The sequence below is a fragment of the Podarcis raffonei genome, chromosome 17 (assembly GCF_027172205.1).
Source record: "Podarcis raffonei isolate rPodRaf1 chromosome 17, rPodRaf1.pri, whole genome shotgun sequence".
NCBI lineage: Eukaryota > Metazoa > Chordata > Lepidosauria > Squamata > Lacertidae > Podarcis > Podarcis raffonei.
The window spans coordinates 38728657-38743659 of NC_070618.1; the positions used below are offsets into that span (position 1 = coordinate 38728657).

General features: G+C 46.2%; 1 protein-coding gene across 7 annotated transcripts in view; it reads right to left on the reverse strand.

Annotated features, from left to right (window-relative positions):
- The window catches only part of L1CAM (L1 cell adhesion molecule), a 109221-nt gene that overhangs the window by 40574 nt on the left and 53644 nt on the right, over positions 1–15003 (reverse strand). For all 7 annotated transcript variants that reach the window (XM_053370375.1, XM_053370372.1, XM_053370376.1 and 4 more), the window contains 11 exons: positions 14380–14491; positions 10930–11114; positions 8715–8846; positions 8474–8617; positions 6426–6537; positions 5570–5736; positions 4113–4272; positions 3897–4025; positions 3153–3250; positions 1766–1963; positions 458–528 (listed from right to left, as the gene is read on the reverse strand). In XM_053370375.1, the coding sequence (XP_053226350.1) occupies positions 458–528; positions 1766–1963; positions 3153–3250; positions 3897–4025; positions 4113–4272; positions 5570–5736; positions 6426–6537; positions 8474–8617; positions 8715–8846; positions 10930–11114; positions 14380–14491 (1508 nt within the window). The remainder of the gene's footprint in view (positions 1–457; positions 529–1765; positions 1964–3152; positions 3251–3896; positions 4026–4112; positions 4273–5569; positions 5737–6425; positions 6538–8473; positions 8618–8714; positions 8847–10929; positions 11115–14379; positions 14492–15003) is intronic.

Here is a 15003-nt window from a genome sequence, read left to right on the forward strand (position 1 = left end):
CCACTGGTGGCTTCCGCTGGCGACACGCTCTGCATTGTGTTAGGTCCGCCCCATGCTGTGAGCGGCTCTTTGTGTTCTGAATTGTTTAGCAGGCACACTGACAGATGCTGCAGCAGAGGCGCAAGAGCAAAGTGCTGAATATGTGATGTGAGGCATGGAGATAATAATACTGACCAACCTTACAAGGTTATTGTTAAGATTACAAGAAGACACTATGTGTGGCTCAGTTGGACCACACAAAGCAACACAAAGCAGCTAGCCTCCAGGAGCATATTGCTTGTGTGGCTTGCAGAAATACTCAAATTCACCTCAGAATTTAGGTTTAGGCAAAATCCAACAGCAACTCTTGCATCTGCTCAACATGCTGCTGTCAGCCATGCCACTAACATTGTGGAGGAGGAGGAGGAGGAGATCCAGGGATACCAAGACTAGGGCTGCAAGAGTATTTATATTTTACCGTCCAGGTGATGATCATATTAGAAGTCTCGTTCCCCTTTCCTTTGACATCAGATGGATTCCGCTTAGGGGCTAGAAAGCAATGGAGCACAGTTAGGTCTGCTTATATATCAGCTCAGACAAAGCACCCACCATGACTAAGAGGCAGGTAATGGCATTTTCTTATGCCAAGCCACTTGTTCCCTCTCTCTCTCACGTTTGGGCTGTGAGTAGCCAAAACAGTATCACTCATGAGGGAGGAAACAGCAGGCTTGGGGGGAAATCCCAAGGTTTTCAGAAATACAAAAAATATTTAGGAGACAGGAGACTTAACAGAGGAAAAACCTTAAAACAGTCCAATTAAGATCTGTTCATGCTCAATGGCTATGAAATTTTGCATGTTGCAGGCCGGGGGGGGGGGGGGGGAGGAAAGCCTGGTGTGGGGAGGAATGGAATAGTGGGGCTGGAGCCCTGAACAGAAGCACTCTGAGCTGTAACATTTTGTTGCAGGGCCCCATTTGTCTGTGTATCACAAGCACGGTTGAGTCTTACAGGGCAGGGCTGGCTCAATAAACTTTGGCAACTGAGGCGAAACAAAAAATGCCACCCCCACCCCCCACTGCCACTGCCAGGGAAGAAGGGCCAAATGAAGATCTGCATCAGGAGCAAGGAATAATTTATTTATTTATACCCCGCCCATCTGGCTGGGCGGCTTCCAACAAAATATTAAAATACAGTAATGCATCAAACATTAAAAGCTTCCCTAAACAGGGCTGCCTTCAGATGTCTTCTAAAAGTCTGGTGGCTGTTTTTCTCTTTGACATCTGATGGGAGGGTGTTCCACAGGGCGGGTGCCACTACCAAGAAGGCCCTCTGCCTGGATCTCTGTAACCTCATTTCTCACAGGAGGGAACTGCCAGAAGGCCCTCGGAGCTGGACCTCAGTGTCCAGGCAGAACGATGAGGGTGGAGATGCTCCTTCAGGTATACTGGGCCAAGGCCGTTTAGGCCTTTAAAGGTCTACATTGGGAACAAGGGCAGGAGGAGAGTAGCAGCTCCTCCTATTCACCAAGAGGCCGCTGTAGAGGTGGCATTGGGGTGCTGCCAAGGAAGCAGCAGATTCGGCCTCCAAAGATCATGCAGTACCTGCTGCTGCCACCATGGCAGCAGTGGGCAATGCACTCCTTGGATCCTGGATCTGCTATCCCTGTGGATCCTGCCGCTCGAGGCCATCGCCTCACCTTGCCTCATGGGTGGGCTGGCCCTGCTACAGGGAACAGTGACACCTAAGCCCCAAACATGCTTCTCCTTGGCATTGTCAGCCTCCTTACCTGCAGGATTTGTGACATAGCTGACAGGGTGGGAATTTAGCGGACTGTCCCCATGGTCATTTCTGGCCTTCACATAGAAGTTGTATTTCCTGAATGGAGAAAGGTGAAGCGTGGCCCACGGCTGGTTTCCTGGTACAGTGGTTAACTTTTCCATTTTTCCTTGCCCAAAGTTGCTTTCGTCACAAAATACAGTATACTCTGTGGGGAGAGTAAAGGCCATGTCAATAGTTTGACTGACTAAGCCCCTCCGAGAAATAATCAAGGTCATCACAGCCTTTGACTGGGAAGCCCCACCATAACCAACTGGGAAAGAGATGCATTCTCTGCACATGCTCAGAAGCGTTCATTTCCCTGCAGCCAGTCTTAACACACCAACGAAAATAACATTGGAGCAAATGTGTGACTTAAACAGAGCTTCCAGTTCCAAGTATATCTCAAATGAAGCACTGTATTGCTTCACACATAATACAGCAACAAACCCAGCAAGGAGTCAGAACCAACCCCTTATGGCTTTCTGACAAGAATACCTTCAGGAGACAAGCACTTTCTAACAGTTGTTTGTCACACTTGAGATGTTTAGTTCTATACTTACAAAAATGAGCTGTGAGTCTAAAGCGCATACTAATGAGATTCTTTACAAACAGACCCAGGTACAAAAAGCACCTCAGTTTAAATGCCAAAATACATTGGTAGTGGCAGGGAAGCGCTATGATGCATTTACAGCCATGGTCCTTAAGGCCCACCTGGCTTCAAGATGATCTCGTTTTCTACCCTGCCTTCTGTTGCAAATAATAATTGGGCCTTCGCCACAGGGAAACCGCAGAGAGATGCCATTCTGCATCCATAGAGAATCGTGGCCAAAGATGCCTTTCAATTTGTAAAACAAGTTCAGGTTGCAGATAACTCTAGTATTTATCCTGTCTTTGTTTTAAATGCAGCTAGATGTGGAGGACTTGTGGATAAACTACCGGGGAATATGGTTGTTCTGCTGAGGTGATTTCAGGAGCTGCTGAGAAAGGAAGAAATAGGGGTACAGGAGGAAGATAAAGTTTATGGGCAGGAATTGGGGGGCAAAGTAAAACACTGAAAGGGGTATCAGGCTAGTTTTGCAAAACAAAAAGATAATAGTTTGCATCATATCAGGTTCTACAGGTTTTTTAAAAAATGAAATCTGAGGGTTATGATTTATTTGGTGGGGGGAATAGCTGCCCCCCATGTTTCCCCATCCTGACATTGCCCATGGTATGACTGGATCCTGCCCTCCCACCCAAACACATTCCAAGTGTGAGAGTTCTGAAGAAAAGCCAAGAATTCAGAGGCTTTGAGTGAGGATTCCAAACTGGTAACATGGCAATGCTGGCTCTAAGCACTCAGCCCTGTTTCTTACCCTTGATAGGCCTGTTGTGATCATCTCCTGGTGTCCACGTCAGCTTCACCTGCCAGTCCTGCTGCTCCGACAGTTCCAGATTTGACACAGGGCCAGGACTGCCTGAAAGAGAGACCATCATGTGAGCCACGATGAGGGAGCGACCACAGGATGAAAGCCCCAAATCTTCTTTGTATCTCCTTTAGCAGTTTTCCCAGAGCTGAACCAAAACATTTTGGATCCTGAGATTAAAATTCCAAATGGCAGCTCTGTCTCTCCCCACCCCACCCCATGGTATAATTAATGTTATTATTATTTCACTAACTGATAGGGCTATCTAGAAATGGAAGTAGTTTTAGTTAATAAATATTTGTCTTTTAAACATGTCTCTCTCTCCCATGCACACATATATCAATTTCCTCACAACCCGGACTCAAATAAAACTTGCTTCACAGATGCCTTCGGAGGCGTGTTGAAGGATGTGTAATGTTTATGTACATCTCCTGGTCAGAAGAAGCATCACTTCTCTCTCTCTCTCTCTCTCTCTGTCCCTCCCTCCCCCACCTTGAGTTCCCTTTTATAGTAACACCAGATTCACCTCAAAACATCAAAAACCAAAAACATGTGCCCCAAATCTACCAGCTGCAGGAATTACCTCACTTACCATCACTTTGCTCTCTCAGTAACTTTGGAGTCTAAAGAACCCAAGACAACCATTTTACAAGAGGTAAAAGAACCCATATCTGATTTCTCCTTTTTTGGTACTTGCCATATACCCAAAGCTTGGCACTTTTCTCCACAGAGTCAAGAGCTGTCCAAGCCCGGCAGGTGTATATTCCTTGGTCAGAATAGTCCAGGTCAGTGATCGTCAAGGATGTGTCATTGATGAAATACCTAGCAGGTGGATAAAATAAGAGTGCTTTGTGGTTTCCCTCAGTCCACAGCCCCCCCCCACACCCCTGCCCTGCCCACACCACTCACTTGTCATTGTCAGCGGACTCCTTAATCAGCTGCCCTTTCCGGTGCCATTCAAGACCAGGGCCTGGGATGGTGTCATCGAACACCACTTTGCAATGGAACGTCACATGGCCACCCTTCTCCCCTTCTGTGTTTGTAGGCTCCACTTCAAACTGTGTGGCTCCTGGAACAGGGACAGAATGTGGAATCATGGCCTCTCGCCCCACCATGCCTTGCTGTGGTTTGAGGGATGAGATCTCAATAGCCCTCATGGCTTCTCTTTCCCTATCATCCCACAGTGTGACTTGAGCACCTCCCATTGCAGACAGGGCCAGGCAACAAATTCTCAGGCAATGCAACATGTTAAGAAGTTCTCCTGCACACACCTCACTGAAATGAACCAGGTGACCACTTTTGACCTGTTTCCCACACTTTTACCTTGAATGGCACCCCAAACCGAGTATTCCTAAAGCTGCTCTGATTTAAATTACCTTGGCGGTGGCCTGAATATGTTAATTTTAGGCAGAACTCAACATACAAGACAAAAGGCAAATCTAAAATGTGAGCATGAGGGGAAAAAACAAGATTTGCTGCCACCCCAGGAGAGCTATCATTCTTACTGTGAGGTTACCAAGACAGGATCCTCTTTCCACTTCTCAGAAGAGGGCAGGAGACTCAGGAGAACCTGAATCATCTCCTGATTTCATTGGGGAAGCAAGAGCAACATACAAAACTTCAGTATTATCTATAAAATCCGTCTGTGGAGCTGGCTGTACAGGAGGATGGAGGTGTTCAACTAAGGGCCTTAGAGGCTGTGGCTGACAGTTCAGAGTGGGCAGAATGTAGTCAATGAGGTGCCCTCCATATGTTGTTGGCAGGGGCATCCCCTCCCATTTTGACACCTGAGGCAAAACAGGAAGGGTGCTGCTTCCCACCCTGTCAAATCTTTGCTTACGAGGGACGCACAGTGCAGCTTCCGGCAGCATCTCATGGAACTCTCACAAGAACTTGTCAGAAGCCACTGCCACTACTTCTCCTCACTTTTCTGATGGTCACTGGGCTCCATCCTGCAGGGTTCAGCTGCCCAAGGCAGCTGTCTCAGTCTGCCTCATGGGCAGGCTGGGCCTGGTTGCTGGGCAATGTGAGCTGAAGCCAATGGGGTCTGTGGTCAGGGGGAGGATGGAAATTGTAGTCCAATATCTGACACCAAACTGTCTACCCCACGAAATAAGATCTGATCCCTTCCCCTGAGGCCTTTCTCTCTGTTTACCTTTAGTATGGCTGCTCAGGCTGGAGAAAACAGGAAAGTGGAACACCTATTTTTCAATTTCATCATACCGCAATGACCTATGACTGCTATCTTCCCATCAAGCCTCATTGTGCCTTACTATTATGCCTTACTGACTATTTCCTATCCAACTTCTCTTCAGATTCATAACCCGTCTGAGAGGTGTGGTGCATTCTGAGAAATCTGCTCCCACCTTTGACAAAAAGGTGGGCAACGATGGAGACATTGTTCTGATCATTCTCAGCAAAGCATGTGAAGTTCCCTGCATCCTCACGCTGGACTTTCTCAAGCTGCAGGGTTCCGTTTGTGAATAGAAAGCTCCGGTAATCTTCCATGATGGAGTACATGCCTTCTGTAAGCCTGGAAGTAAGAGCAAGAGGGGGCACATCAAGCGCATGAAAGAGAAAATGCTCTGTTGTCAATATGGTTAGTGTTGCTGTCACTTAAAAACAAAAAAAATCCAGAGGGATTCCTATGATTTTAAGATCTACATCATAGGCAGAAGGTGTCAGTGTTTTGCAGGAGAGATTTCAGTGCATACTGGAACTTCAGTTTTGAGCAATTAAAGTTTGCTATGATAGATTGATGCTAATAATAAAGAACTTACAGCATATATTCACCGTCTCCACACAAATAAGACATCATTTTCCATTTACAAATAAAAGTTACTACACTTATTCAGTGGTACTCAACCCCAAGCGCCAGAGCTTTGGCACAGAGAAGATGAGATATATACAAATGGTGCCATAGCTGCTTAGGACAAAGTTAGCAAGAAAATGGATTCAATGGATCCAAAGGATTCAAGTTACAAGAAAGGAAATTCCAACTAAACATCAGGAAGGGGAAGAGCTGTTCAACAGTGGAAAGGACTTCCTCAGAAGGTGGTGGACTCTCCTTCCTTAGAGGTTTTTAAGCAGTGGCTGGATGGCCATCTGTCATGGATGCTTTTGTTGAGATTTCTGCATTGCAGGGGGTTGAACTAGATGACCCTCGGGTCCCTTCCAACTCTATGATTCTATGAAATACATCAGCCATAGCAGAGAACTCACCAGTTCACAGTGGGCCGAGGTGCCCCAAAAGTCTCACAGTGCAGGGTGGCTGTCTGGTTCTCCACCACATTGTATACTAACCCATCCGGGGTCAGGATCTCTGCTGGCAGACCTGAATTAAATCAAGTAGATAGATACGTTTGGGGCATGGCACCCTCTGAACAAACAACCAGTTCTGTCTCCTCAACGAAACCCATCTAGGGTTTTGCAAGTATATTGGACCAGCCTCATAATCAGGGTTTTTTAAAGTGAGGGCCGGGGGGGGGGAGGGTGTTGAGGACATGGGGTTTTTTTACAATTAGTTTGTATTAAATATTTTATTGTGTCACAAAACAAACAAATAAACAGGGAAAAGTACATATAGTGTCTCCACTTTCAATTCATAGAGTATTTTTCACATTTCGTTTACAGTCGTTTAAAAACATTTCGTTTACAGTCAGACTTTATTGTTAAAGATATTGTGTGGCTGGGGTAAAAGAGAGAGGCGGGAGATAGGGATAGATCTTTTGCTCTATTGCATAGTGTTTGTGTGGTGTTTTCGTGTCAGCATCACGTGGGCTGGACCTTTATATATTTTTGTTGGCATTGCAAGACCTTAGAGAGTGCAGAGCTTGCTTGGTTGCTGTGTGGTTGGTTGGTTTGTATGTGTGAGCCGGGGCAGGGGGGTTGCGGTTGGGTCAAGTTAGCCATACAAAAATTTATGGGAAGCCGCCCTTTGAGAAAAGTTAACCAACAAGCTTAAACTAGCACAGGGAGGGTTGCCATATTTTGAAGAGCAAAAAAGAGGACACATTTGCTGACTTCTACTTTTAAAAAATAGGATGTGTCCTGGAAAAAGAGGACATATGGCAACCCTAACTTGTCACCTTCACCCCGGTGTTGCTCCCCTTCATCACATTTACAGCACAACAAAACAATGACCTATCCCCCTCCCACAGGATACAAACTGGGGAAATTGTAAGTCAAACAGCAAAAAAACCCCAACAACAATTAAACACATTTAGTCATTTAGCATATAAGATCTTTTTGGTAAAGGCTTTTAATGTGTATGTGTATATGTATATATATATGTGTGTGTGTGTGTGTGTGTGTGTGTGTGTGTGTGTGTGTGTGTGTGTTTTGTATATGTATATGTATGTGTGTACAGACACACACACACTTTTTTGTTATATTACTGTTTGGCCGGATGCTAGCCAAGGCTTAACACTTGTTGACCAGAATGTGCGGAGGCAGGAATAAGTGTACTTCTCTTACGGACAAATGGGGTCAAGTAAGTCTTCATGTTTTCCTTATATCTCCATAAGTAAAAGGGTTTGACTAGGCTCAGGAGTTAGAGGCCCCTGAACCTAATTCCCTCTTCCTGGAGAAACCTCTCTTGGCCTTCCCTCCCCAAGAGGCAAGCAAGATGTGAAGCAGTGACATCTGTGGCAACAAAACGCATAGTGGGCTGCGGCTGATGTGCTAGCTAGCCCAACACACATCACTAAATGACCCTCCAGGAAAAGTAGCTACTAGAGACTTTAAAGGTAAAGGTAAAGGGACCCCTGACCATTAGGTACAGTCGTGGCCAACTCTGGGGTTGCGGCGCTCATCTCGCTTTATTGGCCGAGGGAGCCGGCGTACAGATTCCGGGTCATGTGGCCAGCATGACTAAGCCACTTCTGGCAAACCAGAGCAGCGCATGGAAATGCCATTTACCTTCCCACCAGAGGTGTGCTTTTGAACTGCTAGGTTGGCAGGAGCAGGGACTGAGCAACAGGAGCTCACCCCGTTGTGGGGATTCGAACCGCCAACCTTCTGATTGGCAAGTGCTAGGCTCTGTGGTTTAACCCACAGCACCACCTGCGACTACAGACTTTACCTTCTTTTTTAAAAAAACAAACCCCTGAAATTGAAATTCAGAGGAGCCTGGAACACCTTCAAGCATTATTTGCAATGTGAGAATGGTGACACTGTTGTGTGTGTGCTCTCTGTTGGCTCCCCCCACCTTGCCGCCCTTTGGAACTGGTCTAGCCCCACACTCATCCAAGAGGAGCAAATAAACTCACGGACAATGAGGATGTACGCATTGGCCAGGAGACTGCCATGCTTATTATGGGCTTCACACTGGATCACAGCTGTGTCATTGGGCTGCACTTGGTTGAGGATCAAAGCTCCTGGCACCACCTTCCTTCTCGGGTCTGGCATCACCTCTGAAACCCAGCAAAAGAGTTTAGGCCCATGAGAGGAAGCGTGGCAGCGTGGCATCCCTTTCCCTCACCCACATTCCGCACCTGCCCATTCCCTCACCTTCTAGTGGGATCCCATTTATCCTCCACGACACCTCTGGTTTGGGTTGCCCATCAACATCGCAGTTCAAGCGCACATTTTCTCCTGGTGCAAAGATCTCGCTCTCGGGCTCTTTTATCCAGTATGGAGCAGCTGAGGAAAGAAGGCAGAGTGAAAGGGGCGCCTCCCCACCCACAAGCCCCATCTGCAGCCTCACTGCTAACTCCACAGACTCTAATCTCGCCCTCCAGTTCCTACATATCAACTTCTGAAAACTGAAAAGAAATTCAGGATTCCCCCACTCCTGACCTTGAAGCTCTCTCACCCCCACCCCAATTACTGCAGCCACAATGAAGGGAAAGCCAAAGTTCAAGCTATTGTCATGCCTGCTTAGGGTTCCTGCTTAGGGTGGCTATTGCAAAGAGCAATATATTTGTGTAATATATTTACTGTCAAGTTTAGCACTTCTCTCACACAAGACGCGGAATGCTGGCAGTTTTACTAGTTGAGGTTTATTAGCAATAACAGGCTTTCAGCAATTCGACCTTCCCACAACTCACTTCAGGTAGGTAGCCGTGTTGGTCTGACACAGTCGAGATATATATATTTATTTATATATATATATATAAAAATGTCCAGTAGCACCTTAGAGACCAACTAAGCTTGTTCTTGATATAAGCTTTCGTGTGCATGCATGGGATCTGAAGAAGTCTACATGCACACTAAAGGTTATACAGTACCAAGAACAAACCTAGTTGGTCTCTAAGGTGCTACTGGGCAATTTTTTAATATATTTCATTCCTCACTGTCGGAGGAGTCAGTTGACTCAGCTGGCTTCTGGCCCTTCCCAATGCCAGATATACACCAGGTCCGCCTCTGCTTCCTGTCACTCTTCCTTTGTTCTACTCGTTTGCTCCGCCTCCTACTTCTTGGAGACTCAGGTGCAGCCAATTCCTCCTCCTCTGGAGTTGAACCCAACTCCCTCCTACCACCTGCCTCCTGCTCCTTCATCTCTGTGCTGCTGCAAAAACTTACAGGCAGCATTCCAGAGCGAGAAGAGCTTCTCTCACTTTCGTTGTGTGAAAGAATCAAGTTCCTATTTTCCTCTGCCTCTTCCTCTCTGCCGGCCATGTCTCTGACATTTACAGTGTTACTGGTCAAGTTCTAACTTCTTACAAATGGTCAGAATTTCACTGATTGTTGGCTTTCCACTCTACATATGCACAGAATATTGAGCTGCCTCCCACCCCACCATCCCACACAAAACTGGCTGTCAGTGGCAGGCAAACCACAGCATGGCAATGACACACTGCACAGCACACTGTGATAGCTCATTGCCAGGAAGGAAAAGGAAGGAAGGAAGGGGCACAACGCAGCGCCAGGTGGCTCTGTGTTCCTTGCGATATCTAGACCCAGCCTCGCCTTTCTGGAAAAGAATCCTATCCAGGAAACCTTGGCTGGCATGAAGGAGAGACCTCTCAGGACAGTGCAGGATGCCCTTGGGAGCTTACTGGCCAGGGCTAAGAGTCATTTCAGGCTGAGAAGTTTGATGGGGCCACAGGGAAGGAGTTGCCCCGCCTCCCCCCTTTTTGTTGTCTTTATTAAAGGATTTTCATAGTTAGCAAGGATGCATACAATGCCTCAGTCCTTTCTCACATTCAGTGTGAGACACTGCTGTCATAGAGGTGGGAGGGAGAATCGGGGAGAGCGGGGAGAAAGAGGTGGGGTAGTGATTTTTCATTTTTCCCCCTAGTGTACATATGTTCAGAGTTTTTGCGTCAGTGTTGCAAGGATAGCTTCTTTATTTATCTGTTTGTTCTTGTTGGCAGTGTGAGATGTTGGAGAGACCAGAGCGTGGTTGGTTGCATTTAGCTGATTGCCGTGAGTTTTTTGTGGGGGAGTTACCCCCCTTTTCTCACAGCCCTGACAACAACAACAAAATCTCCTTCCCACTATTCACTTAAAACAAACGAAATAGACTGCAAAGTCAAGTTTAGCACCATGTCTAGTTTGGTCCCCAAATCAATGGGACCTAAAACCTATGTAATGTGGAGGGCGGGCCCTGGTCCTTTGCTGAATGTCTCCCCCCTACTGAAATCTGAAATGAATGGCTTCTCCTAGGAGAGACCCCCTCACACACACCCCACCAGAGAGTCCTGGTGCCCCGGCTTAGCTGCTGCCCCCTCTTATCCCACCAGCTATGCATGTGTAGTTACGCCTGTGGCTGTGGGCATACCCTCAACCGTCACGTAGTAGCTGTGGCGGATCGTGCCGTGGTCGTTGTGAGCAATGCACTGGTATTCCCCATCGTCATCCTCCTCCACGCTTGGGATGCGCAGGGTTTTATTTGAGTTCTCAAAGACTACCCGGTCCGAAAGCTTCAGTCTGTTCATGTGGATCCATTCCACGGTTGGTGTGGGGCTGCCAGAGACAGGAGAGAAAGGGTGAGGGTAAAAAATGGCTAATGACTCTGGTTGGGGGGGCAACTAGTTTAATGGCTAAGACCAAGAACCCTCCAGGTGTTGCTGGGGTTCAACTACCATCATCTCCATTGGCCAACACTGGCTGGGGCTGATGAGAGAGAGCTAGAGCCCTATAGCATCTGCAGGACCACCAGGCTGGGCACAGCTGGAAAGAGCCCTGCTATGTTGTCCTATCCCAGATCCTCTCCCCCTCCCTGCCCCATACCGTGTCATTGGCAGTAGTGATGCAATGACTGAAAGCCAGTGTGGTGTAGTGGCCTGAGTGCTGGGCTATGACCTGGGAAAGGAGGGTTCAAATCCCCACTCAGCCATGAAGCTCAGTGAGTGACTTTGGACCAGTCACTCTCTCTTAGCCTAACCTGCTTCATAGGGTTGTTGAGAGATAAAACAGAGAGTGGGAGAACTAAGTATGTCACCTTGAACTTTTTGGAGAAAAGATGGGATCTAATGGTAATAAAAAACAAACATTTAATTGATTAATTTGTTAGATTAATGGCTTAAAAACTTATTGATTGGCTAAATGTATTCTTTTAATTTAAAAATTATTTTATTTTAAAAACAAGAACTCATAAAAACTGCCATCTTAGTAGTGAAATCGCCTCTTGTGTAAGAGAGAAGAGGGGAGGTTTCATCTTCTATGATATGGCTGCTATGAAATATTATCTATTTATTTTATAAATATTTTTACACAACTATATAATTAAAATAAAGCAGGAAATGTCTATATACAAGAAAAACCACAGGAAAAAATTTAAACCAGAGACCATCTACTAACTATTACGGAAGTATGTTTTCTCAGTTGCCTTCACAAGCTTCGCAATGAACACATCAGTTATAAGAACAGGAAGAGCTCTATTTCACTCTGCAGCAGTTTTGGATTGCATCAAGATTCAGTTAGCTCAATTTTGCTTCCAACACAATCAGCAAGACATAACTGTGAAATCCTAGCAATGTCACATATTTTTCTTTCATCTCATTTCATCTTCACAACAAGGAAGTAGCCTAGACTGAGGGATTGTGACTGGCTTCGCAGTCATGCAGTAAGATTGACTTGAACCTGGGAAGTTGGAGCTTTGGAGACATTTGGATTTGAAAGGAGTAAGAAACAAGATTTAGGCTCCACTTTTAAGTATGGAGGTCTGGTTGGAAGAAACATGGACTTTATTGGACTAGAGCTTCTCCGAGATTTGGTGTTTAATACCAAGGACTATCAAAAAAGCCGGCAGAGAGGAATTGAGAGAGAATTAAGAGCCTTGGACGTGAGGTCTCCAGGCTGAGAGTAGATTGATTGATGGACGATTATTGGGGATTGGAACCGAGAAAGGGGGGGTGGAGTTTGGGATTCCAAAGGGTGTATAATTATAATTTGTTTTGCTTTTATTTTGTTTTGTTATTTGTATGAGAATTGAGGAAATCGTGGAAGGGAATTTAGGTCGACTTTAGAAAAAGGCTTTAAGTATAAGCACGGATGTATAATTATTGATGTTTATAAGGCAAAATTGGTTTTTCAAAATGAACTAAATATAAAACATAAAAAGGTTAAAAATTAGGGACAAGAACTTGTTGAACTGTTGTTTAAATATTGATGTTTATAAGTTAAAATTGGTTTTTCTAAAAGGAATTAAATATAAAAAGGTTAAAAATTGGTGACAAGAACTTGTTGAACCAACAATCTGAATTGGAATACAAGAGGGGGAGGTATGGGGAAGTCAGGGAAATATGTCATTGAAAATAAGGACTTTGAATTCTATGTGTGTTTAATTTTTTTTGTTTCTTTTTTTTGATTTTTTGATGTATTATAATGGAAAAATCTTAATAAATATCATTTTTTTTAAAAAAAAAGATTGACTTGAACCTGAACCGCTTTGCCCGTAGGTCAACATGCCACCACCGTAACGCCCTGGCTCCCCTTCTGACTATGCGCACCAAGCAAGGTTGCTCTTAGTCTTCCTCTCGAAGGTACTCTCTACTCATTCTGTCATCATCCAGACAATGCATGAAACCGTGACTAAGAATGCTGCCAAAGTGCTTCCTGGATCTCCTTGGCTGGCACTTTCCCCTTCTTCATCCTCATCAGCCAGACTGTGGCTGACGGGCCGGGTGAGCCGAGAGTCCCCAGAGAAGCCAACTAGCAAGACGTTTCCTTAATCACACAAGAAACACTTTGGATTGTAAGCCAGCCTTTAAGTGCCTTTCCTGCTTCCAAGCCCACAGGATGCAGCCGGGGGGAGAAAGGAGGCTGCCCACACCTGAGGATAGGGCTGGACGTCTCTGTTTGCTTGCCAAATCACCAAGGAGGGAAAACTAAAATCCCAAGAGGGTCCCCTCCTCTTCTCCACTCGCAATGTGGGGACTCTGGAGACACATTAAAAAGGAGCTTGCCTGCCCGCCCACCTGCAGGTACGTCTCCCCTACTGAAGCTGCACTAAGGAGAATGGAACCTCAGTCTCTCAAATTCCATAGACAGAGAGAGAGAGGGAGGGAGGGAGGGAGTCAGATATCTGCTTTAGGCAACCAGAAGGGAAAGATCTGTGAATGCCCCTAAACCGTGAGTGGCTAAGCTGGCCCTCCAGGTGTTGATGGCTGGGGCTGACCATCAACCCCACCAGCATGACCAATGGTCAGATTAACCACTCCGGCCCTCAACTAACAGACTAATGGAAGAACACCAGGGAAACACTTGAAGAAGATAATAAGGGTGGGTTTAATGTAGGGATGGGTAACTTGTGGCTCTCCACATAGACACTGCTGGATTACAATTCCCGTCATCCCTGACCACTGGGCATACTGGCTGTGGCTGAGGAGAGCTGGTATCCAGTAATAACTGGAGGACCACAGGTTCTGTATCCCTGGGTTGAGAAAGCCGAGAAGTTACACTTCCATGTGATGCATAGTTGCCCTGTGGAACTCACTGCCACAGGAAGACATTCAAGGTAGGTAATTTCAGGGAAAATTAATGCGAATTTAGAGAAATTTATGAAGTATTCTAAGGTACATTCATGGATTTTTTTTTAAAAAAGCCAAGATATCCAGAGGCTGCAAAATCATGCGGCAGCTGATCCACTGGGTGATTGTCTCTGATAGAACTCTTCCCCTTCAAGGATCTTCAAACCTTCCTCTCCCCAACTCTCTCCATGGGCATTTTGGAGTCCTTTTCGGGTAGAGTTTGAGCCCTTTGACAACAGGTATCCCAAGGCACTTACAGTCCTGCCACAATGCACTCCAGCACCAAGGGCTCCCCCTGCTTCGCCTCGTATGTGTTGGGCATCTTATCCGGTACAATTAGCATTGGCTTCTGGTTCGAGAAACTGTTGGCTGTGGAAGAGAAAGAAGGGAAGGCAACTGGGCAGCCATGGAACCAACAGGGTGCTGAGCCCACTCTGAGCTAATCTGACCTGCTGTGACCCTGTCCCATAGAGCAGTGGCAGCTCCTGCAGAGGCCTAGTTGGTGCAAACTGTGGAAGAGGCAGGAGCAGCACTGCTCTTCAGCAGCACCACCTTAAGAGTGCAGAATAGTGACCATCTCATTTGTCCCTCTGATCTATCAAGGCAGGCATGCTTGCTGCACCCTTTTAACAGAGCTCCTCAGCCACAGACCTTCCATTTCTATCTACATTTGCACATCACACTCAGCGAAACCATGGCTTAGTGCCATCACATAAGCATGCAAGCTCCCAGAGAGGAGATTGTGGCTACTGTGCTTCTACCCAGTTGTTCTGCTGCAGCAGCAGTAACCAAGGCTTCTGGCTTGACTCTCTCCAGAGTAACCATGAACTATAACCAAGATCCGCCCTATGGTTTACAGCTTGCAGTTTGTCTGGGAGAGC